Below are 25,517 nucleotides of genomic sequence, written 5' to 3' on the forward strand. Positions count from 1 at the left end.
ACAGGGCAACGCGAAAGCAGGAAGCCGGGTAGCGTGCCGGCTGACACTCGAAAGTCATTGACAGGATGGCCAACATGCCCTCCGGGGATCCTTTAATCCCATCCCATTTGTCGGGGAGACTTAGATACGGCTCCACAGTGTTAGGAGTGGCAGATGCCTGACGTTGGAGTGCCGAGGAGAGTTGGACGACCAGTTCGGTGACAGAATCTAGTTTGGATGCTTGGCGATCAGTAACAGCACGAAGCTGGTTGTTCTCTATTCGAAGATGGGCGTTTTCCGCCTCCTGGCATTCTACACGGCTGAGCAGCTGTGCAACGTCTGCTCGCAGCTGTGCGATCTCCGCTGGGTCTACTCGAGACTCAGTCATCCTGTCAGGTACGATCGGCTGAGATGGAGTGTGGCTTTGAGACCCAGGCGCGGAGAGACTGGTATTTGGTCGTGACTGATTACAGCGTGGGAAGTTCTCTTCCCGGATGGTCTTTAGAGTTGGCAGATTAGGCTTAGTCGTTTTAGAATGGGTTGGCATCTATTGTGAGATGATGACTGAGTGCCGGCTCAGCTGTGACAGGTCCTTAAATAGGCTCAGCGGGATGACGTCACCGGGAAGCGTCGGTGACAGGGATGCTGGGAACTGGAGTGCAGTGCCAGCCAGGCCCGCAGAGGAGGTTAAGAGGAGGAGTTCATGACACATAAACACATATAACCATATTATATATAGACACACTCACACACACACGTGCAGAAGTACATGCTACTACAAATAAGGACAATAACCTCTTAACAGTTCATGTTCCACTTAAAATTGTAGATTTTTTATCATGACAACCCCACTGTTTTGTCTTGCATATTTGTTGTACACTGTAGTCCCTACACTGCCCACCCCCTCTCTCTTTCCTCGTTTGTGTTGTATGATTCTTTTATCCCCAGCCTGTCCACTCGGATGTGTAAGCAAATGTGGTCTAACATGCCAAAAGCATAATTAAAGCTACTGTGCAACAAGAGGAATATACCCTACATCCCTCTTGCCATAGAACAAAATTGCTCTGGCATGTTATGGGTCCTAGATCGACCATTCTGTCTGCTACAACTGCCAGGAAAGGATAGGTTTAAAACAAACCCTTCAAGACTATCATCCTCTGTATGACTAAGAATCTACACATATTTAAGTAAGACAGTTTGCCAAAATTAGCAGAAAAGTAACACAAAGTGGTGGTACTCAGTTTGAGTTTTAAGAAAAAAATGTTTAATACAAACATATTACCTTTATTAAGTTGTAAATAATAAGATAAAATGTTTTTAAATCTTAAAATAACTTGCAAAATACGGACTTTTTATTACTGATTCATTTCTTCCTGATTTTACCAACGTTGTACACTCCTAACCTGTAGGGGCGGTAGCGTGCTTCTACGCTGGTTGCCACGCTGGTTGCCAACCTTTGTGCAACCTCAAGCAGAAGAAGAGCTCTCCACAGCCGTAAACTAGCTATCACGTGTTAATGGACTATTTCATCTTGTTGCCGATGCACAGGATCAGGTAAGAACCCTACAAAAGCTTGACACAATATGTTTATCTACATAAACTGTTTTAGGTTAGTTAACTACATTCAGACAAACTGAGTCATCTGGTATGCGACTGTTAGCTAGTTGCTAAACAAGCATGTGAGTAGCAGACATAAGTTTGATATTCTTTTGTTTCTAATTCGGTGAGTATTGGCCATAGCGTGATGTAACCTGCAGTTTTAGAACCCATGACATGTTTGCTTACTTTGAGTGTTCGGTGGAGTTGAAAGGTTTGTTGAAAGTGTTCATGTGAATAAAAATCGTGAAATGATGCAAGTACTCTTTAATCACGTGTGTTTGCTGTTTTGAGGTTACATTAATTATCCAAATTTACTTTTAGCTGTAATTTTTAGTCATTTTAGATTAAAACCGCACCCGCTAATGTAGTACGTAATGCACCGGAAGTAAGGCCATATATGGGAGACACGCAGCAGAGCGCCGAACAGCACTGAAGCTCCTTCGAACCCTGTGAGGGGAGATACGTATGAGTGGACCGGAACAACTGTGTTTTTAAAACATAGGATGATAAAACACTGTTTTATCATTTTATTTCTCTTGGTGGCAGGACTTACAGAGCATTAATTATACATATAGCTAATGACGAACAATAAAATTGCTTGTAGGAAATGTTTTTAGTAGAATTTTTTTTCTCATTTCTGAAGCATCATGGAGGCTCCTACTGGGTGTGAGGCCCTGTCTGTGCCCATGATGCACATTGGATAATAAGGCTTTGACTACCGAAATTTAATATACTTTCAAAGATATATAAATAATTTAGGTTATTCTGTATGAATGCATTTGTCTAATTTTCCTGTTAAGTGTGTGATGTAATGTGCTGCTGGTAGTTATTAAAATCTGATCTTTGCAGGGAATGGCAGCAACAAGGCCACAGAGATCTAAACGAAACCCCAAACAAGATGCTTATTATTATTGCTCCGTAGGTGAAGATAAGGAAGGCTTTGAAGTAAAATATATTGATTCATTTAAAGGTGAGTTGCCCAACTATAATATACAGATACTTTGTAAACTGAACTTTAGGAACATGGATCATATTCAGTGTTCTGGGATCATGAAAATAAATCTTTTTCATCCCAAATAATCAAAAGTTACTCAAAATAGAATCTGTTGTATTTATTGTAATTTATTTTATTGACCAGATTCTTAATTGTATCTATATTTAGCTGCACGTTTTAACATCTTTGCTGTTGTGCAGCAATAGCACAGGCGGTAGAGCGGGTTGTCCAGAAATTAAAAGGTTGTAGGATCGCTCCCGGCAGAGAATGCTGCTGTTTGGACCTTGGGCAAGACACTTAACCCGCTTTGCCTGCTGGTGGTGGTTGGAGGGTGATCACCTCCGTCAGCCCACCCTAGGGCAGCTGGGACCACTGTGTGAATGTAGGTGTGTATTGGTGGATGACTGATAGTGTTTTACTGTCGCTTGGGGAGTTCTAGGACTCTAGAAAGGCACTATATCAAACACAGGCCAATTACAACATTATAATTTTTAGATACAACTGTGTGTTTGCGTCATACCTTCAAACTTGTAGCTTTTTGGCAAAAATCACCCTTTTTGAAGCCAAATGTGGCATTCACGTGACTGGTGTCAATCCTAAGAGTTTTGTTTTAAGGGGGGTCTTCTGTCAGGTTTCAATCTTTGTTCTAAGGTGTTAGTCACATGTCGTCATTTGACCAATCGCAGTCAGAGACGGCAGGCTGCGTGCAGGCAACGAGGCAGCAGCGGCGCTCACAGTGAGTAGGGGGACTGTTGCTTTAAATTTGCAGTGCTTTTGAGCTTTAATTTCACCAAATTGAACAAAAGCACCACAAAATAACACAATTTTCTGTCAAGGACATTAGCAGATTTACCTTTGATAGATATTTCCCTAGTCTTGTCGTGGTTTTTTTTTTTTGTGATGGCTTTGGAGTTGAGTTCAAAGTAAACACCACCAGCATTTAACCCCGTTAAAACTTAATATTCGTAACATAAATACTTTTTCTGCTAAGAAATGGCCACCAGTTTGCTACAGTCTGACTCATTTAAAATAAAGCCCAATGTATTGGTCTGGGCACTGGAAGATTTAAGGACACTGGAGGAGAAACACATGAGATAATTTCATAATAGTGTATTATTTCTGCTGAATCAAAGAGTCAGAACAGTATTTGCCCTTAGCAGTGGTTTATTGAAGTATTCAAGCAAACAGCTGAGATAAACTTTCAAAATTTAAGATTTACTTTTAAATTATGTTCATATTAACATTTCTTATCAATATCCTTCGTTAATGGGTAGACTTTTTCTTGTGACTAGTGTCACAAGTAATTAAATGTGATCAGATCATCCATATAAGCGTCTAATAAACTGATTTGAAATAATTTCAATGTAACAGATCCACAATTTTTAAAATTTATAACAGTCCTCTTTTGTCCATGTCTGCTTTTAGGTCGGGGTGTGTTCAGTTGCCGGCCATTTCAAAAAGGCGATTTTCTTTTTGAGTACAGAGGACAAGTCATAACTAAAAAGGAACAAGAAAATCGACTGAAAGTGTATCATGATGCACTCAAGGTTTTCATGTTTGATTTCCTGTTCAATGGACAGCTATTATGGTATGCAACTGCTTCTAGGTGTTTTTTCTAAATTGTGTATGTTCTAAACAAACGATGCTGCTTCAACTGGAAAAGTATTTCAATCGTACAGTAGGGCCAGAAAATAAATGAAATGTTTAATGTTCAATAAATAACTTGAATTGTTGGAAAAATATTTTTTTATATGTTTTACCCAAGACAATATAACTGTTGTTGTGTACTTGATATTTTAGTGTTGATGCTGCCCAGGAGGATGGATCTCTTGGCAGGCTGGTAAATGACGAAGATGAGAACCCTAACAGTAAAATGAAAGTTACCAGAGTGGATGGAAGACCCCACCTCTGTTTATTTGCTCACAAGGATATTGGTCCAGGGGAAGAAATCACATATAATTATGGTGATAGTGCATGGCCATGGAGAAGCAAGGTATTTGGAAAAATGATGGGAACACTTTTATTTAGGTACAGAAAAGGTCATGTAAAATTTTCAAATGAGCAGACACACAGGTCCGACTCATGAACTCATGAGATAGATGTTGATAGGTATTCAATCAACAGGTTTTGTAATGACACTATGTAAGATTCATGCTTTAACAGGTACAAGTTATGAAATAAGTTTAAAAGAATGAAAGACTGTCATTTAGTGTTATTCTTCTCATTGTAGAAACCTAAAAAGATGTCGTGTCAAGCTGCCAATGTGGACGCATGCCGTTCCTCTTCAGACAGATGTCCAAAGGTAAATTTGAGCTTCAATGACTCACTAATTTTCAGAGTACACACCTGTGATATTGATTTTAGGGATGCTCTGATTTCATCTTGTGAACAGAAATCAGGCCAGATCACATGACACATGACAAGACCAGATAGCCTTATAAAACAACACATTTGACTTATAAAGTCATCCTGACATAGATTATCAAACGGAATGATAACGGCTTAGTTTTATTTTCATCAAGTTCCTCTGCATCAATATTCTAAAGTTATAAGTGGAAAACAACACCATACATTAACACAATTTACTGACATGTATGGATCCAGACACCACATAACACAGAGCTCTTAGTAATCCATGTTTTAGTTATTTTCTTACACAGTTTAGTAAAAATTATTTATTCATCTTACATCTTTCAGCTAGTAGCTGTAGCCATCCTCAGAGATCACCGGAGATCTCTGAGGATGGCTAGAAATGGCTATTTCTCTCAAGACAGATGTCCAAAGGTAAATTTGAGCTTCAACAACACACCTATTTTTAAAGTACAGACTCATGAGATAGATTTTGATTGGCATTCAGGTGCGCATGTACTGTATAATCTACCCCAAGTAATTCCCAACCAGTTGTCCATGAGAGCATTACATGGGGTATGCGGAAAAACACATTTTTCATTACCCAGATGGCAACACTTGCCCTGGTTAAAAAAAAAAAATACATTGGGCTGGGGTGCGTTATGCTTGATGAATATGGAAAAATCGTATGTACAGTAATACATGGTTGATCATATTATCAATTATCTATTTAGGCCAACTGTGACTGCATGAATTTTTTCAAGCTGCTTCAGTTTTGGACTAGAGGCTGCTGCAGCCCAGAGCACGTGGATTCAGATCCGGTAATGTTGGTTATACAGGCATAATTTGGGTTCCGGGAGTGTGATGTTGGAACTGGGAAAACATCCTCAGTAAATAATTCTGGCGACAGTAAAGGCGTATCTGTTAATTGCTCATTAAATTCTGTTTTTTAAACACACAATGAACACACAGACTTCCAAAATTTCGGACATGCCTAGTGATTTTAGTTTGAACAAATGTCCATCTGCAGCAGTTTCTCCTATTAATGCTCCAGGTTGTTTAGCTCCCCTCACCTGTGCGCCGGTGTGCACTGCGGGTCTGACCTCTAACAACTCCAGACTCGTAGATCAGAGCATCGCTCAATCCGAGAGAAAGAATAAACCTCCAACTTATCTAAATATGTCAACAAGAAAAGTAGCAAACCATCATTTTACCTTCAGTTATCCTTAATGAAGCAAAACTTGACTTCTACGAGAAAATGCAAAACAAGGAAAGTGATTAAATGAATTAGGAAAGTAAGAAAAAATGTTATGTCTTTTACATTTTTCACTTGAATTCAAACTATAATTTTGTGTTGTCATCACATTTGGCTTGTATTTTATTTAAATATCTTCATCGTTATTCATTTTATGAGGATTTTTGTGTTGCTTTGTTTGAAGAATGAATCAGAACACTTGAAAGGTTTATTTTTAATTAAAGTATATTCACTGGCTGTGGTACGGATCCAGATGTAGAGCTCCAGAAATGTTCCACATGGAGTTTTTTTTTGGACCCTGTATGAGGATTGTTAGATAATTAACCTGAGAAGTTAGATGTGGTTCAGTATTAAGGATATTTAATGAAACAATTTTTATTTATTAATCAGTTTTACATTCTACTTTTGGGGAATTGCCAACACATTTAACTAAGCAAGTACTCGTGGTATGAGAAAACGGCTTAGTGGGTCATGAGTCAGAAAAGGCTGGGAACCAATGACCTACACCATGCAAGATTCACGCTTTAGATGATACAAGTTTTGAACTAAAGTTACTAATAATGGAACTTCGTTTATAATCGTGGAGACACACACGTCCTGTGTATTACTCAGCCAGACAGGGTCCGACATTAGCAGCACTGCATTAATAGTAGAGGTGTGAATCTTCACTCCCGATTCGATTACGATTATTGGGTCAAAGATTCAATTCTCTCTCTCTCTCTCTCTCTCTCTCTCTCTCTCTCTCTCTCTCTCTCTCTCTCTCTCTCTCTCTCTCTCTCTCTCTCTCTCTCTCTCTCTCTGTTGCTGTGCGAGCGAGCAAAGCGCGCCACGTGGCAACCCACTCAATTAACATAATTCACGGCCCAAATCCAACAGAGCCGTTCGGGCTGATTCGGTTCTGGTTCGGTCTCAGGTTACAACTCTAGCGCTCAGCCCTGCAGTACCACATTAAGGCGGAAATGTGGAGGACACTCACTGACCGATTTGGATGCTGCGCTAGTGCCGCTGTTAAAAAACAAAACTACATTCCATTATAATCGATTATGGCGTACTCTTCTACGACGCAGAATCATTTATGTCCACATCCGGATGCAACGATTATTTGATTATCTTCCTCAGCTCTAATAAATAGCATGTTTGGTAAACCATCATAGACTTTTATTCATTGTTCTACTTCTCACTGTAGATGCCCATAGAAATGGTGTGTCAGGCTACCAATGTGGACACATGCAGTTCTTCTCCAGACCGATGCCCAAAGGTAAATTTGAGCTTCAATAACACACCTATTTTTACAATACACACTCATGAGATAGATACTAATTAGAATTCAGGTACACATGTACTGTGTAATCTACATCATGCAAGATTCATGTTTTAGGTGGTACGAGTTTTGAATTAAGAAGTTCCAAAGAAAGGAACGTATCATAATCGCGGAGACACACACGTCCTGTGTATTACTCAGCCAGACAGGGTCAGACATTAGCAGGACTGTATTAATAGCATGTTTGGTAAACCATCATAGACTTTTATTCATTGTTCTACTTCTCATTGTAGATGCCCATAGAAATGGTGTGTCAGGCTACCAATGTGGACACATGCAGTTCTTCTCCAGACCGATGCCCAAAGGTAAATTTGAGCTTCAATAACACACCTATTTTTACAATACACACTCATGAGATAGATACTAATTAGAATTCAGGTACACATGTACTGTGTAATCTACATCATGCAAGATTCATGTTTTAGGTGGTACGAGTTTTGAATTAAGAAGTTCCAAAGAAAGGAACGTATCATAATCGCGGAGACACACACGTCCTGTGTATTACTCAGCCAGACAGGGTCAGACATTAGCAGGACTGTATTAATAGCATGTTTGGTAAACCATCATAGACTTTTATTCATTGTTCTACTTCTCATTGTAGATGCCCATAGAAATGGTGTGTCAGGCTACCAATGTGGACACATGCAGTTCTTCTCCAGACCGATGCCCAAAGGTAAATTTGAGCTTCAATAACACACCTACAGTTGTGGTCAGAAGTTTACATACACTTGTAAAAAATATAATATAATGGCTCTACTGAGTGTCCCGTTATTTCTAAAACTCAGATTTTTCTCTGATAGAGTGATTGGAACAGATACTTCTTTGTCACAAAAAACATTCATGAAGTTTGGTTCTTTGATGTCTTTATTATGGGTTAACAGAGAAAAGTGATCACATTTGCTGGGTCACAAATATACATACAGCAGTGCTAATATTTGGTTACATGTCCCTTAGCCATTTTCACTTCAATTAGGCGCTTTTGGTAGCCATCCACAAGCTTCTGGGTGAATCTTTGACCACTCCTCTTGACAGAATTGGTGAAGTTCAGTTAAATTTGATGGCTTTCTGACATGGACTTGTTTCTTCAGCACTGGCCACATGTTTTCAATGGGGTTTAAGTCAGGACTTTGGGAAGGCCATTCTAAAACCCTTATTCTAGCCTGATTTAGCCATTCCTTTACCACTTTTGATGTGTGTTTGGGGTCATTGTCCTGTTGGAACACCCAACTGCGCCCAAGACCCAACCTTCGTGCTGATGATTTGAGGTTATGTTGAAGAATGTGAAGGTAATCCTCCTTCATTATCCCATTTACTCTCTGTAAAGCACCAGTTCCATTGGCAGCAAAACAGCCCCACAGCATAATATTCCCACCACCATGCTTGACTGTAGGCATGGTGTTCTTGGGGTTAAAGGCCTCACCTTTTCTCCTCCAAACATATTGCTGGGCATTGTGGCCAAAAAGCTCGATTTTTGTTTCATCTGACCACAGAACTTTCCTCCAGAAGGTCTTATCTTTGTCCATGTGATCAGCAGCAAACTTCAGTCGAGCCTTAAGGTGCCGCTTTTGGAGCAAGGGCTTCCTTCTTGCACGGCAGCCTCTCAGTCCATGGAGATGCAAAACACGTCTGACTGTGGACAATGACACCTGTGTTCCAGCAGCTTCTAATTCTTGGCAGATCTGCTTTTTGGTGATTCTTGGTTCACTCTTTACCCTCCTGACCAATTTTCTCTCAGCAGCAGGTGATAGCTTGCGTTTTCTTCCTGATCTTGGCAGTGATGAAACAGTGCCATGCACCTTACCCCGGCTTTCCACGGGAGCCGTCAGCAGCACGTTACTGCAGCAGCACGTCATAGCTGCTGATAGGAACCGCTGTGGTCAACAGAACCTTTTCCACTGGAGCCGTCAGCAGCGCGAGTCGGCCGCGTCTCAGGAGCAGCATGTCGCGGCCTTTACGCGCCGGTTCTATTTTCTACGCGCGACGCCTCTGAAACGGGTCAAGTTCGACATTTTTGGGGAAGGAAAGACAGGAAATCGGACGCGGAAATGGAGAGAATCTACCGAAATTTTCAGAATAAAGAACGTACTGCCTTCCGGTTGCTTTACTTTTAAAAAAGGTTACTAACTGTGCGTCCCCGTGAGAAGTTATCACCTAGCTAGCGGTCTCCTTTGTTTTTCAGGTCCGTATTGGCGATTATAAAACGGACAGAACATAAAACACAAACCATGTTGTAGTTTTCTCCTGCTTGTTGTTGTGTTTACTGACGAAGCCACTCGTGTGACTTCGTGCTCTGTCGGTGACCGCTGCTCCCCTGCTGCTTCGCGTCTCGTGGGAAGGGCCAAGCAGCAGCTTACGCGAGCAGGACGTGCTGCTGCAGTAACGTGCTGCCGACGGCTCCCGTGGAAACCCGGGGTTATACTTACAAACAATTGTTTTCACTGTTGCTCTTGGGACCTGCAGCTGCTTTGAAATGGCCCCAAGTGACTTTCCTGACTTGTTCAAGTCAATAATTCGCTTTTTCAGATCCATGCTGAGCTCCTTTGACTTTCCCATTGTAGCGTTTGTGGGCGTTTGTATCCAATGAGCCCTATTTACCTGGCCTAAGAGAAGTCACCCGCTGTAGTCACTCATAATCACTCACAAGAAGTTAAGAGGCCATGCTATGAAGCTCAGTTCACTGACACGTTTCTAAGTCACCAAAATTGCTAGATCATGTTGCTGTATGTATATTTGTGACCCAGCAAATGTGATCATTTTTCTCTGTTAACCCATAATAAAGACATTAAAGAACCAAACTTCATGAATGTTTTTTGTGACAAAGAAGTATCTGTTCCAATCACTCTATCAGAGAAAAATCAGAGTTTTAGAAATAACGGGACACTCAGTAGAGCCATTATATTATATTTTTTACAAGTGTATGTAAACTTCTGACCACAACTGTATTTTTACAATACACAGTCGTGATAGATTTTGATTGGTTTTCAGGTACACATGTACTCTGTAATCTACATCATGCAAGATTCACACTTTAGGTGGTACGAGTTTTGAAGTAAGAAGTTACTAATAATGGAACTTCATTTATAATCGCGGAGACACACACGTCCTGTGTATTACTCAGCCAGACAGGGTCAGACATTAGCAGGACTTTGTGTGGTACGAGTTTTGAACTAAGAAGTTACAAATAATGGAAATTTATATAATCGCGGAGACACACACGTCCTGTGTATTACTCAGCCAGACAGGGTCAGACATTAGCAGGACTGTATTAATAGCATGTTTGATAAACCATCATAGACTTTTATTCATTGTTCTACTTCTCATTGTAGATGCCCATAGAAATGGTGTGTCAGGCTACCAATGTGGACACATGCAGTTCTTCTCCAGACCGATGCCCAAAGGTAAATTTGAGCTTCAATAACACACCTATTTTTACAATACACACTCGTGAGATGGATTTTGATTGGCATTCAGGTACACATGTACTCTGTAATCTACACCATGCAAGATTCACGCTTTAGGTGGTACGAGTTTCGAAGTAAGAAGTTACAAAGAATGGAACTTCATTTATAATCGCGGAGACACACACGTCCTGTGTATTACTCAGCCAGACAGGGTCAGACATTAGCAGGACTGTATTAATAGTAGAGGTGTGAATCTTCACTTGTCTCCTGATTCGATTACGATTATTGAGTCAACGATTCAATTATCTCTCTCTCTCTCTCTCTCTCTCTCTGTCTCTCTCTCTCTCTCTCTCTCTCTCTCTCTCTCAGTTGCTGTGCGAGCGAGCAAAGCGCGCCGCGTGGCAACCCACTCAATTAACATAATTCACGGCCCAAATCCAACAGAACCGGTCGGGCTGATTCGGTTCTGGTTCGGTCTCAGGTTACAACTTTAGCGCTCAGCCCTGCAGTACCACATTAAGGCGGAACCACTTGGTAATAGAGCTGAGGAAAATAATCAAATAATCGATGCATTGGGATGCGGACATAAATGATTCTGCATCGTAGAAGAGTACGCCATAATCGATTATAGTGGAATGTAGTTTTGTTTTTTAATGGCGGCACCAGCGCCGCATCCAAATCTGTCAGAGTGGGCGTCCTCCACATTTACCTCCGCCTTATTCTTTTGTTTTATGATGATAAACTGATGTTAAATTCAGCTGAAAGAGAAACTGGGAGGAAGCTTTGGCTCATTTTAAGTTACAGGAGGTCTTGTTTCCTATCTGCTCCTCCAGAGATAGCATGGACATGAGGGTTACATGGTGAGGGTCCCACTGGACCAGTTAGTGGAAAGGTTAGTAGTTAGCTGGTTAGTGAAGGAGATCCATCAGCTGGGTAGTTTAATCCTAATCCAGCCCACAGCCTTCTGCTGGTGTTATTATCAGGAAGAATAAAACACACATCTTAAATATTATTGGAAGTGTAGAATTTGTTTTGTGTTTTATTATTTTCTGCATCAAACAGAACTTGATTCATTCTCCAACATTTCAGAAATGAACCACTGGGTTCAAATAAAATAAACTAAGTCAAACATTTCATTCGGTGTTATTTCTGACACCCTTCAACTGTGGCATAAATATTTGACTCTAGAGCTGCTCAGAGGCATTAAACACTCATATATGAACCCATTATGTATTTTATTATTACATTATGAGTCCTGTAGCTTTTCAGTACTTTTTTAGATTTTGTGAGTTTTTGCAAAGCGTGTTTTTCTCAGCCTGAGGCGTGGTGTTGAACGAGGAAACTGATTGTTTTACTTTGTTAAATCTTCTTAAATGTTTTGTCCTAACCTGTTGTGAATGGAGAGCTTTTGAGGGAGGGCAGGTTGTGTCACTTACGTTTTTGATAAAAAAAAAAGAAGAAATTATCGGACTTCTTTTATTTAGCGATGAAAACAAATCAATATAAAATAATCGTGATGCATCGGGATATCGAATCGAATTGAATCGTTGACCCAATAATCGTAATCGAATCGAGAGACAGGTGAAGATTCACACCTCTACTTGGTAAATGTGGAGGACACTCACTGAACGATTTGGATGCTGCGCTAGTGCCGCTGTTAAAAAACAAAAATACATTCCACTATAATCGATTATGGCGTACTCTTCTACGACGCAGAATCATTTATGTCCGCATCCCGATGCATCGATTATTTGATTATCTTCCTCAGCTCTAATAAATAGCATGTTTGGTAAACCATCATAGACTTTTATTCATTGTTCTACTTCTCGTTGTAGATGCCCATAGAAATGGTGTGTCAGGCTGCCAATGTGGACACATGCCGTTACTCTCCAGACCGATGTCCAAAGGTAAATTTGAGCTTCAATAACACACCTATTTTTAAAGTACACACTCATGAGATAGATACTGATTAGAATTCAGGTACACATGTACTCTGTAATCTACACCATGCAAGATTCATGTTTTAGGTGGTATGAGTTTTGGATTAAGAAGTTCCAAAGAAAGGAACGTATCACAATCGCGGAGACACACACACGTCCTGTGTATTACTCAGCCAGACAGGGTCAGACATTAGCAGGACTGTATTAATAGCATGTTTGATAAACCATCATAGACTTTTTTATTTATTGTTCTACTTCTCATTGTAGATGCCCATAGAAATGGTGTGTCAGGCTACCAATGTGGACACATGCAGTTCTTCTCCAGACCGATGTCCAAAGGTAAATTTGAGCTTCAATAACACACCTATTTTTACAGTACACACTCACGAGATGGATTTTGATTGGCATTCAGGTACACATGCACTCTGTAATCTACACCATGCAAGATTCACGCTTTAGGTGGTACGAGTTTTGAAGTAAGAAGTTACTAATAATGGAACTTCATTTATAATCGCGGAGACACACACGTCCTGTGTATTACTCAGCAAGACAGGGTCAGACATTAGCAGGACTGTATTAATAGTAGAGGTGTGAATCTTCACTTGTCTCCTGACTCGATTACAATTATTGAGTCAACGATTCAATTCTCTCTCTCTCTCTCTCTCTCTCTCTCTCTCTCTCAGTTGCTGTGCAAGCGAGCAAAGCGCGCCGCGTGGCAACCCACTCAATTAACATAATTCACGGCCCAAATCCATCAGAACTGGTCTGGCTGATTCGGTTCCGGTTCTGTCTCGGGTTATACCTAGCGCTCAGCCCTGCAGTACCACATTAAGGCGGAACCACTTGGTAAATGTGGAGGACACTCACTGACCGATCTGGATGCTGCGCTAGTGCCGCTGTTAAAAAACAAAACTACATTCCATTATAATCGATTATGGCGTACTCTTCTACGACGCAGAATCATTTATGTCCGCATCCGGATGCAATGATTATTTGATTATCTTCCTCAGCTATAATAGATAGTATGTTTGATAAACCATCATAGACTTTTATTAATTGTACTCTGTAATCTACACCATGCAAGATTCACGCTTTAGGTGGTACGAGTTTTGAAGTAAGAAGTTACAAAGAATGGAACTTCATTTATAATCATGGAGACACACACGTCCTGTGTATTACTCAGCCAGACAGGGTCAGACATTAGCAGGACTGTATTAATAGCATGTTTGATAAACCATCATAGACTTTTATTCATTGGTCTACTTCTCATTGTAGATGCCCATAGAAATGGTGTGTCAGGCTACCAATGTGGACACATGCAGTTCTCTCCAGACCGATGCCCAAAGGTAAATTTGAGCTTCAATAACACACCTATTTTTACAATACACACTCGTGATAGATTTTGATTGGTTTTCAGGTACACATGTACTCTGTAATCTACACCATGCAAGATTCACGCTTTAGGTGGTACGAGTTTTGAAGTAAGAAGTTACAAAGAGTGGAACTTCATTTATAATCACGGAGACACACACGTCCTGTGTATTACTCAGCCAGACAGGGTCAGACATTAGCAGGACTGTATTAATAGCATGTATTGAAAAATAATCATAGACTGGTATTTATGAGTTACATATATTGGTTTTCAGGTGCCCATGTACTGTGTAATCTACACCATGCAAGATTCACACTTTAGGTGGTACGAGTTTTGAACTAAGAAGTTACAAATAATGGAAATTTATATAATCGCGGAGACACACACGTCCTGTGTATTACTCAGCCAGACAGGGTCAGACATTAGCAGGACTGTATTAATAGCATGTTTGATAAACCATCATAGACTTTTATTCATTGTTCTACTTCTCATTGTAGATGCCCATAGAAATGGTGTGTCAGGCTACCAATGTGGACACATGCAGTTCTTCTCCAGACGGATGCCCAAAGGTAAATTTGAGCTTCAATAACACACCTATTTTTACAATACACACTCGTGATAGATTTTGATTGGTTTTCAGGTACACATGTACTGTGTAATCTACACCATGCAAGATTCACATTTTAGGTGGTACGAGTTTTGAATTTAGAAGTTACAAACAATGGAACTTAATTTATAATCGCGGAGACACACACGTCCTGTGTGTTACTCAGCCAGACAGGGTCAGACATTAGCAGGACTGTATTAATAGCATGTTTGGTAAACCATCATAGACTTTTATTCATTGTTCTACTTCTCATTGTAGATGCCCATAGAAATGGTGTGTCAGGCTACCAATGTGGACACATGCAGTTCTTCTCCAGACCGATGTCCAAAGGTAAATTTGAGCTTCAATAACACACCTATTTTTACAATACACACTCACGAGATAGATACTGATTAGAATTCAGGTACACATGTACTCTGTAATCTACACCATGCAAGATTCATGTTTTAGGTGGTACGAGTTTTGAAGTAAGAATTTACTAATAATGGAACTTATGATTATCACGGAGACACACACGTCCTGTGTGTTACTCAGCTAGACAGGGTCAGACATTAGCAGGACTGTATTAATAGCATGTATTGAAAAATAATCATAGACTGGTATTTATGAGTTACATATATTGGTTTTCAGGTACACATGTACTGTGTAATCTACACCATGCAAGATTCACGTTTTAGGTTGTACGAGTTTTGAATTTAGAAGTTACAAAGAATGGAACTTAATTTATAATCGCGGAGACACACACGTCCTGTGTGTTACTCAGCCAGACAGGGTCAGACATTAGCAGGACTGTATTAATCGCATGTTTGATAAACCATCATAGACATATTCAGCGTTCTACTTCTCATTGTAGATGCTCATAGGGATGCTGTGTCAGGCTGTTCATATATATATATATATATATATATATATATATATATATATATATATATATATATATATATAGTGTTTATGCAGATTCTGAATCAAAAATTCGAACACAGTGTTTAAATTATTAAGAGACAGGTCCAAATATTTGACTGGGAGTTCATGTGTACAGTAAGTTTATCTTTATGTTGTACTTTTTGCAAATGTATCATATTAATGAAAAGCTGTTCAGCATAATTATTTTTCTTAGAATTTTACATAAAGAAGTTAATATAGATTTTAAATGTTTTTATTAATTTGAACATTTTCATTCATACAAGATAAAAATGCCTTTTTTATCCTTAGCCTTTTTTCAGAGTCTAACATAATACAGACACTTTGTGTGTTTTGATAAACAAATTCTTTCTTTTTTGTTTTTGTTTGTGTCAACAGGACTGTAATCATGATCTCGTCCCTGATGAAATGTCAAGTTTACAGAAATGTCTCGCATGTGGAGGACCCTTTGCACCTCTGAAATGGAGTGGTGTGAGATGTAAAGGTAAGTTTTTGATAAATAAGTGGGGGTCCATTTTTGTCTAATTACCGTGATTCCACAGGAACACTTTAAAATGGTTCTGTGTGTGTGCAGGTAAACTTAGTGTTTATGTACCTACTACAGCAACTATTTTCCTTTTTTATTCCTAATTTTCCTGTCTAGTTTGCTATCAGTCCTGGCACAAAAAGTGTTTTGTAAGGAAAAATGAGAAAGTCGCTGAGCATTTGCTATTGGTAAGTGTTTTAGTAGAATTAATCTCAGTGAAATGTTCTCCAAGAAAACAATGCTTTACTTTGTTTTTTAATCATTCTCAGGTCTATAGTGAACAAAGTTCAAATGAGGTGATATCATCAGAAGAGGAATATGTTCCGGATTCAACAGCTGATTCAGACAGCTCATTGGATATCTCAAAGCCTCCGATTATCGGTCTCAAAAGATTACAGAATTCTGAGGCCTCCACCAGCAAATCTTGTTCTAAAAAGAAAAGACATTACCAAGAAGATTATTTTGAGGGAGACAGGGAGAGAGATTCTGAAGCTGCAGAATCATTAACTAAAGATGGGATCAGCACAGGTCTGCTTGAAAGATCTGAGGTTACTGCCAAAGAAAGAAGTCCAGATGCTGTTGCCAACATTTCTAATGCTAGGGTTGAAGATTCATCAGACACACCCTCACTCAAAAATAAAACTTACTGCTACATATGTGGAAAACTACAGACAAAGTTCACGCGTCATCTTCAAACTCATGAGAAAACACATGCAGATGTTGCTAGAGTTTTAAGCCTTCCTAAAAAGTCCAAAGACCGCATGAAAATGCTTACTAAGCTACGCAACAAGGGAAACCACAGTCATAACTCGGAGGTCTTAGCAAGTGGAATTGGGTCTTTAAATCTGAGACGCACTGCAAAAAAGAACTACGAAGGAAGAGACTACATTCACTGCATGTACTGCCAGGCATTATATCTCAGAAGAGATCTGTGGCGACATGTTCGAAAATGTTCTTCAAAACCAGTTGAAGCCAATTCTGAGGTTGGACGAAAAAAGGTATTGTCTTTGGCCTCTATGACTGAGTCAGCTCTGTGTCAGCAAATTTCCCCAGGTGTTTGGAAGATATTAACTGGCATGAAAGATGATGAGATATCTTCTACTGTACGAAGTGATCTATCTATTCTTCAGCTTGCCCAGTCCTTCTTTAACAAACATGGACAGGATTCCACTAAATATGACTACATTCGCCAGAGACTCAGAGAATGTGGAAGACTTCTACTTATGCTTCGCAAGGATTTCTCAATACACACCTTTGAAGATGCTGTGAGACCTGCTAATTTTGATGTGGTTATCAGTGCAGTCAAGAAAGTTTCTGGATATGATGAGGAAAAACACTGCTACCATACTCCAAGCCTTGCTCTCAAGTTGGGTCATTCGCTACAGAAAGTCAATGACATTCTACATTGCAGAGCACTGATGGCACAGGACAGCACACTGATAAAGTCAACCCAGAGTTTCAAAACCCTATATGCTAAAAAGTGGTCTGAACTCATCTCCCACACTGCTTTGACCACACTGAATGAGCGGCATTTTAACAAGCCTTCCACTCTTCCTTTCACAGAAGATGTTCAGCGCCTTCATAGACATCTGGAGAAGAAAACAGAACTAGCATTCAAGGAATTGAAAGAGCACAGTTCTTCCAAATCATACAGTGAACTTTGTAAAGCGACAATGGCAAATGTGATACTTTTTAACAGGAGAAGAGGGGGAGAAATTTCTAAGATGACACTGAATGGCTTTCAGGAGAGAGACACAAGTCCCCTGCACAAGGATGTCGCATTTGGACTGACAAAATTTGAACTTCACCTATGTCAACACTTCAGTCGTGTTGAATTAAGGGGAAAGAAAGGCCGAAAAGTTGCTGTGTTACTTTCACCAGACATGGTAAATAACATAACACTGCTGATGGAGAAAAGGGAAGACTGTGGTGTTCTGGCAGAAAACCTGTTCCTGTTTGCCAGACCTCATTGTCTAACCCCCTTCAGAGGACAGGACTGTTTGAGGCTTTACGCGAGTGAGTGTGGGGCTGAAAACCCTGAGCTGCTCAGGTCGACACAGTTGCGAAAACATGTTGCAACTTTGTCTCAGATCTTGAATCTAAAGAATCATGAGTTGGACCAAGTTGCTAACTTTCTTGGTCATGACATTCGCATTCATCGGGAATATTATAGACTTCCAGAAGCTACTACTCAGCTGGCCAAAATATCCAAACTACTGATTGCCATGGAGAAAGGGTCTCTCAAAAGCCTTCAAGGAAAAACGCTTGAAGAGATTGAAGTAGAAGGTAATGCCTTTATTTTGTGTTCAATGAAAGAATTAGACCTGTTTCTAGCAAATGTAGAAAAACATATCACATTAGGGTAATTTATTTTGTTAGATAACCTACAGATAATGGATTCAAGTGCAGAGAGTGAGGCTGATGCAGAGAGTGAAGTTGATGCTGCGGTGGAGGTTGATACAGAGAAAGAGGTCGATGCTGCAGTGGAGGTTGATGCGGACAGTGAGGTACAAGGCAATCCGTCTCATCTTCAGACTGGTAAGAACGGTGATCTTTTTTGTTTTCTTGTTTTTTAATTTATTGTATTTATGAAATCATGTGACTAATGACCTTTTTAATAGGTTCTGCAGAAATGAAACAGAGAGAGAAACCTTTGGTGGAACCTACAGGTATGTATTTGTTGAAATCAGACACTTAGACTTTACCTTAGATAACACATAGACACCTCCCCATTTTGTAAAAAAAAAAAAACATAAAATAACTCATTATTAGTAGAGTAAATGTTACCTTTGTCTACTAATACATTTTATCACACTTTTAGAGAAACTCAAAATACTTCATAAAACCATCCAAACAGAAGAAGAAGTCAGTTAAGTGTTGGAGGGTGACTGCAGTGAGGATGGTCATGGATGATATGCCAGTTAGAATTCTTAGGTTTTGAGCTATGATATAAATTTCTGGAATCTTGAGTGTCAAATGTACTAAAGGAGGAAGTTCCAGATTTGGCAAGCAGCACTCTTGGGTCTGTTTCTTGGTTTGGTGAATGGGGTCAGGAGTTGTAAGACTCAACAGCATGGTGGTGGCAATGATGATGAAGAAGCTACATGAAGTAGGAGAGACGGAGACTGTGTAGGGCTTTGAAAGTGATAAGGAAGTGGCTCTAAATGAGGTAGTTGATATGGAGCCAGAGTAGGTCTTTTGGCTAGGAAGTGGCATCACTGGTTGCTTCAGAGTGTTTTGTCCATCTGCCTGCCTGCCTTTCCCAGGATTTTTCTTTTGCAATCTTAGAAAAGGACACTTTGAGCAAAAATATTCCAATATACTATGTCTTCTAATGTTTGTCAGAGATAGATCATGTTGCGTTACTTTGCATACCGTAGAGTTCCTCCGCTATGAGTGAATTCACTAGAGCAGTGTCTCAGTTGCAATGGACCCCCCCCCAAACTGTAGAGCAAATTGTGCTAAATAAGTCTTAGTGGAAAAAGGGACATTAGTTTAAAATTTAAAGATCACCTTTACTCGTGTTTTTAATACATTTTCAGTGGTCTCTAGTAGGGTTGACTGTCTTGTTGATCTCTGCGAGGTGTAACCTCTGGTGCTCCTGTTTCAGGAAAGAGAAGTGAGCCAGATCAGTGTTGAGCTGAACACAGCAGGATTTGGAGTCTGATTTCCTGATATTTAGACCTCTTTCCATCGATTGGCTAACAGCAACACCACACTGCCTATTTTGCTTTGCAAGGTTGATGGCTATCTCTACAAATAACACAAGCCTGAAGTTGTTCTGCCATGTCGTGGAGTTGCTAATACTAACTGTTAGCTTTACTAGTCGTATTGCTAAACCAACAACAGCTTTCCCCGTTGTGAGTCAAGGTGGGCGAGTCCATGAATAAATCATTGAGATTGTGATGTAGAGCTCTCAGGCTGTTAATCCTAGAGTTTCAGTCTATTTTCTATCAGAAGCTGATGCAGGAGATACGTGTAGGAGACTATTTTCAGCTTTAGCCTGGATGAAAAACTCATGGTGACCGATTATAATCAGAAAAAAATCAAACGGTTTTTCTGTGAAGTAACCCTTTATTGGGTCCATTAGTTTTTTTGACCACAAAGGAACATCTTGGATATCATAACATGAGAAACCTCCATAGAAAAATGCTTTCTGTGACTTTTTTAATTGTTCTTCTTTTCAGCACAAAGTAAAAAGAGTAAGGGCAAAGAAGCCAAAAGAAAACTAAAAAAGGACCCAGAGCCTGACAGAAACAAGACAACAAATAAACAATTTGGTAAATACAGCTACACACATCATTAAATGCCAGCTTTCTTACCTGACCCATTTGAAGTACGGACACAGGACAGAATATACACTGAAGGCAATGTGGTGACAATTCTCATCTATATGGACAAAATTCTGCAGCTTGTCCCATGAATTGTATGTATGTATTTTATTTATTTTTGGATTTACATTTTGAAGGGGGTATAAACAGGCGTCAATACATTATGTAAAGCCAAGAAACACTGATACAAATTTTTTCTTTAAAATGTTTAAAATGTAGTTTTACATTAATTGTTTGTGTCTTTTCTAGTTTCCCTGGAAAATGCGAGAAGAGCTAAAAAGAATCCATGGTCTCCCATGGAGGTTGCTGCTGTGTTGAGACATTTCAATGAACACATTAAAAAAGGAAAATTGGCCACTATGATTGAATGCCAGCAATGCAAAAAAGCAGAAGATCCTACTCTGGCTGGCCGCTCTACTCAAAACATCCGGGATTTTGTTAGAAACCGAGGATTAACTTTGAAAAAAAAAAGAAAGTCCTGGGTAAACAATGGTACCATGATTAATGAACTTGTTGTAGCGTTCCAAGGTTTACTACACTGTTTCTGATGTTTTCAGGAGCTTTTGACAGTTACAATATTTGAGCTAAAAGGCCAAATGGCTGTTTTTGTTTTTAGGTCTGTGTATTTTATTGACAATTAAAATTTTCCATTCAATAGTTTGTTTACGTATAGAAATTTTTATTTATTTAATTTCCAATTGTTGATGAAAAGCACTGTAAAAACAGTCCACTTATTTGAAAAGTTCAAATTTCATATAAAATGTCGATATGACAAATTGTGTTAAGAAATTCTAACAAATAAAAGATTCTGTAAGCTGCAGTTCCTTTGTTCCTTTAATCCATGTTTGGACCTGTCAAAACACACCAATGACATGTTTGTGTATGTGTATCACCATTGTCCTGATAAATAATGTTGGCCTTGGTAATTACTGTTTGCGTAAGGGGTGGAGCCAAGTACCTCATTATCAATTGTCCTCTTAAAACAGCATGGTGTCAGGTTCTTGTATTTTGAGTTCTGAAGTGTGTATTGAAACTTTGAAGGGAGTTTTGTGTTATATAGCTCAAATAGAATTTTTTAAGCTTTCCCACATCTTTCTAGCATAGCTGGAAAGTGGTGTCTGTTTAGTGTTGCAAAAAGTTGGTTTGAAAAAAATGTCCCTCTAATACAGCAAAACCCGTATGTGTGTGTGTGTGTGTGTGTGTGTGTGTGTGTGTGTGTGTGTGTGTGTGTGTGTGTGTACGGTGAGGTTAATGAAACAGGATAGAGGGGAAGTGGGTTATTGTGGAGACTGTGATTTCTCAGTGACACCTTGAGCTCTGTTGCACCTTCTTCATGCCTGTGTGTGTATGCACACATGCCTTTTACATGTGTGTGTATGTGTTTGAGTACATGGCCACATCTTGTTACAGCAAGACAGCTGGATCAGTCACCCATCACTTGCCTAGTATTTGGGGGGGGGCATCACATTTGGTTCCAAATTTCTCTGGGTTGAACTATTGGACTTGAATTATGCAGCACTCACTAGAACCAAGGATGTTCTGGTCATTTGGACAACCACAAAAGTGTCAGGGTGGGGCTTTGGAACAGGGTGTGTGATGGGGTGGGGTGTGCCAACGCTTTCAGCTGCATTGGCAAGAAAAGAGAGGCTGTTAGGCATCGGTTCTTGGGAGGGATCAAATCTGTGAGCTTTAGCCAGCGTAGCGCGGCGACACGGGACAGCGTTATTGACTGTGGCGGCGCGTGCTGACAGTGGATTGTCAGCCCCTGCAGTCATTTGCCAGACTGAGCGAATGCAAGGATCAGAGTTCTTGGAGCTTGGAGAATGAGAGGAAAGATGAAGAAAATGAGAAAGAGAGGGATGGCATGGAAAAAAGGACAGAGAGCAAAGACTGGCAGCCGTGTAAACGCTTGAACGTAACACACACACACACACACACACACACACACACACACACACACACACACACACACACACACACACACACACACACACACACACACACACACACACACACACACTGCAGACGCCCTGCTGTGTGTCTGACACTGATGCTGCCAGGCTAATCAGGGTACACACTCCCTCTCACACTTGCTCATTAGTGTGAGAGGAGAAACCAGACGGTTGTGACGTCGCTGTGATGATTTGTGCTTTGAGGATTTTAGATCCTCACAAACATTATTTTACTTTGGTGTGTAAAAAAAAATCATATCAGCAGGAATGGATTAAAAACAAGTTTTCAGACGGGCGTAAAATCTGCAGAAGTCAGGCCGTTGCAGGATTGTTTGCAATTATTGCCATATTTGAATAGGATTCACCATAAATGCTCAACAATTTGTAGAGAACAGCTAGATTTAAATTTTAAAAAGTAAATTTTTAACCCTAGCCATCGCAGGGGTGGGGAGTCTTGGTCCTGGATGGCTGCAACCCAGCATGTTTACGTTGTTCCTCTCCTCCAACACACATGATTTTTATCAGCAGGTGATTCAACCACTGAATCAGGTGTGTTGAAGCAGGGAAACAACTAAAACATGCTGCTAAGCGAACCTCCTGGAAAAGGATTCCCTGTTCCTGTCTTAAAGGGAAAGCTGTCATGCCTTATGTTAATCTTTTACACACACACACACACACACACACACACACACACACACACACACACACACACACACACACACACACACACACACACACACACACGCGCGCACGCACGCACGCACGCACGCACACACACAAGAGAGAGAGAGAATGAATTAAAAATTTAAAATATATGTTTCAATAAAATTATAAATATTATTAGTATATTATTGTCACAATAATATTAATATTGTTGTTTTATATTTTTATTAGGCCTGTGTAATCTTATCAATTTAACAAAAAAATTGTAAAATAAATAATTTTATGTGGAAGTTGATCTGCATCTATCACTTTCATTAAATGATGGTTTTGTTTTCTCAAGGGGAATCCTGATTCGCACGAATGAAAGCATCTGGGTTCGTAAAATAGTAGATAACAACAGCTTAATCCGTTTAAAATAAGTCTGTAATTATTCCTTCAAAACACTGACTTTCCCTTCACATTCCCAGGGTGTCGGATAGTTTCTCTGATTTGTTTCCTTAAAAAGCGGAAGGAAACCCCTCCGTTGCTCAACGTGAGCAGAGAACAAGCTCCTTTATCTTAAAGGTGAAGAAGGAGAGGTCTGAAAGGCCTCAGATAAACCTATTATTTGACTTTTAAAAGAGATGAAGCAGCAAAATGCCTTTATGTCATGGACTGTAGCAAACACGTCAGTGCATAAAATAATTTGCATAATATCACGAGTGCAAAGTTTGTTTGGATCATTTAGAAAAGTGCCTGTTGCACTGAAAAAAATAAAATCATCTCACATTTCTATAAATTTTTACAAATTTCTTTTACACTCGCATATAATCTGTTGAGTTCTGCAAAAATACAAATCAGCGATATATTGTTTTGAATAAAAAAGTGAAATCCCTCCCCCAGATTAAAGCTTTTCTTGTGGTAAACAGCCGTCAAATTGTCTCACCGTCATCCATGGACGTAATTTTCACTTTAGAAGTGGGGGGGGGGGGGGGGGGGGACACAGGGGTGGGAGGGTGTATCTTTATAGTATGTTCTAATGGGAAACAGGCTTCAACACAAACCGTTGTTTTCTGCTTGGTCCTAGAGCTCAACCAGTGTCAATTTAATATAGTGTAATATTGTTTTTGGATGGTGAAAAGTGCAGGGGTCAAAGCTTGACTTTGGAAAAAGTGGGGGGGACATGTCCCCCCTGTCCCCCCCCAAAATTACGTCCATGCCGTCATCAGCATCTGGGAATCGGATAATCCAGGAGATTGGAAACGATCAAAATGTCCGAGAATGTTAGTCTCCACTCATCGGGTGTGGAGGTGATAGACAAGTGGGAGGTTTGTGCTTGTTTCCCGACTGTACACACACACACACACACACACACACACACACACACACACACACACACACACACGCACACACGCACACACGCACACACACACACACACACACACACACACACACACACACACACACACACACATGCGCGCGCTTGCTTGTTCACTTCCAAAACTTTGCCAACTTGACTACTTTCTGACTTTTCCCTCCTTCCTTCCTCCCTTTCCCTTATTCTTTTCCTCCTTACCGCTCAATCTGGGAGCCATGCTAATGACCCCGCTGTCTGCCCTGAAAGTTTTTTTCTGACACTACTCATGAGCACCGGACAGGGGTATATGGGTATTTTTAAACTCTCCCTCACACACACACATGAAGAAACTTGCCTGCACACACTCTGTTACTATTCAGCAGCCTCAGTGAGAACCTGTGGTGAGGTCCAGATTGAAAATGTGATGTGTGCTAATGCATTCAGAGCAGGGGTGAGGCCGCTCCTTTTCTCTTCTGTGAGCCAACAGTGGGAACACCAGCCAATGTGGTGAACTAGAAAGGCGAGCGCGTTACAGTGGCTGAGTAATGAGAGCCCAGAAGCTCAGAGTCATTCTCACACACACGGGCTTTTTCTGTGAGAGTGTGTGCAGCAGTGTGAGACTCCAGCTGAGTGCGACCCGTGCTGATGGTGATGCCGTGTGAAGTGAAGACCTGTTCGACACAGACTCCAGCTGCCCTCTATTCAAATGGCTCCACAAGACAGCAGCACACCACTTCTTATAAGACTCTCAGTCTTTGGGGTTTTTTACTCGTTTTTTTCTCTCCTTCTCCTCAAACTTCTTCACTTATCCCATTTTTGCATCTCTGTTCTGACTGTTGAACATCCGCTTGAGCAAGACAGTATTTCAGTATTTCGAGTGACGTCCTGTATTAGAAATTACATGTGAAGTTTGTCATTTGTCATTTAAAGGTGCATTATGTAAGAATGAAGTAAGAAAGACACCCTGTGGT

At 40.2% G+C, this 25,517-nt stretch overlaps 2 protein-coding genes across 2 annotated transcripts; both read left to right on the top strand.

Moving 5' to 3' along the window:
* Positions 1 to 3,044: 3,044 nt before the first annotated feature.
* On the top strand, positions 3,045 to 5,485 carry LOC139069875 (histone-lysine N-methyltransferase set-1-like). Its single transcript, XM_070551078.1, has 3 exons — positions 3,045 to 4,160; positions 4,373 to 4,565; positions 4,803 to 5,485. Exons 1-3 carry the CDS (start codon positions 4,126 to 4,128, stop codon positions 4,983 to 4,985), a joined length of 411 nt encoding a protein of 136 aa, XP_070407179.1. The 5' UTR covers positions 3,045 to 4,125; the 3' UTR covers positions 4,986 to 5,485.
* A 10,356-nt stretch (positions 5,486 to 15,841) lies between these two features.
* Positions 15,842 to 22,735, top strand: LOC129164327 (uncharacterized). The gene is made up of 11 exons (XM_070551937.1): positions 15,842 to 16,222; positions 16,382 to 16,452; positions 16,534 to 18,550; positions 18,644 to 18,802; positions 18,886 to 18,933; positions 20,452 to 20,544; positions 20,845 to 21,077; positions 21,153 to 21,211; positions 22,220 to 22,293; positions 22,347 to 22,510; positions 22,697 to 22,735. The coding sequence occupies exons 1-11, from the start codon at positions 16,147 to 16,149 to the stop codon at positions 22,733 to 22,735; spliced, it is 3,033 nt and encodes a 1,010-aa protein (XP_070408038.1). The 5' UTR covers positions 15,842 to 16,146.
* The last annotated feature ends 2,782 nt before the right edge of the window (positions 22,736 to 25,517 follow it).

The sequence above is a fragment of the Nothobranchius furzeri genome, chromosome 5, assembly GCF_043380555.1.
Source record: "Nothobranchius furzeri strain GRZ-AD chromosome 5, NfurGRZ-RIMD1, whole genome shotgun sequence".
Lineage (NCBI taxonomy): Eukaryota > Metazoa > Chordata > Actinopteri > Cyprinodontiformes > Nothobranchiidae > Nothobranchius > Nothobranchius furzeri.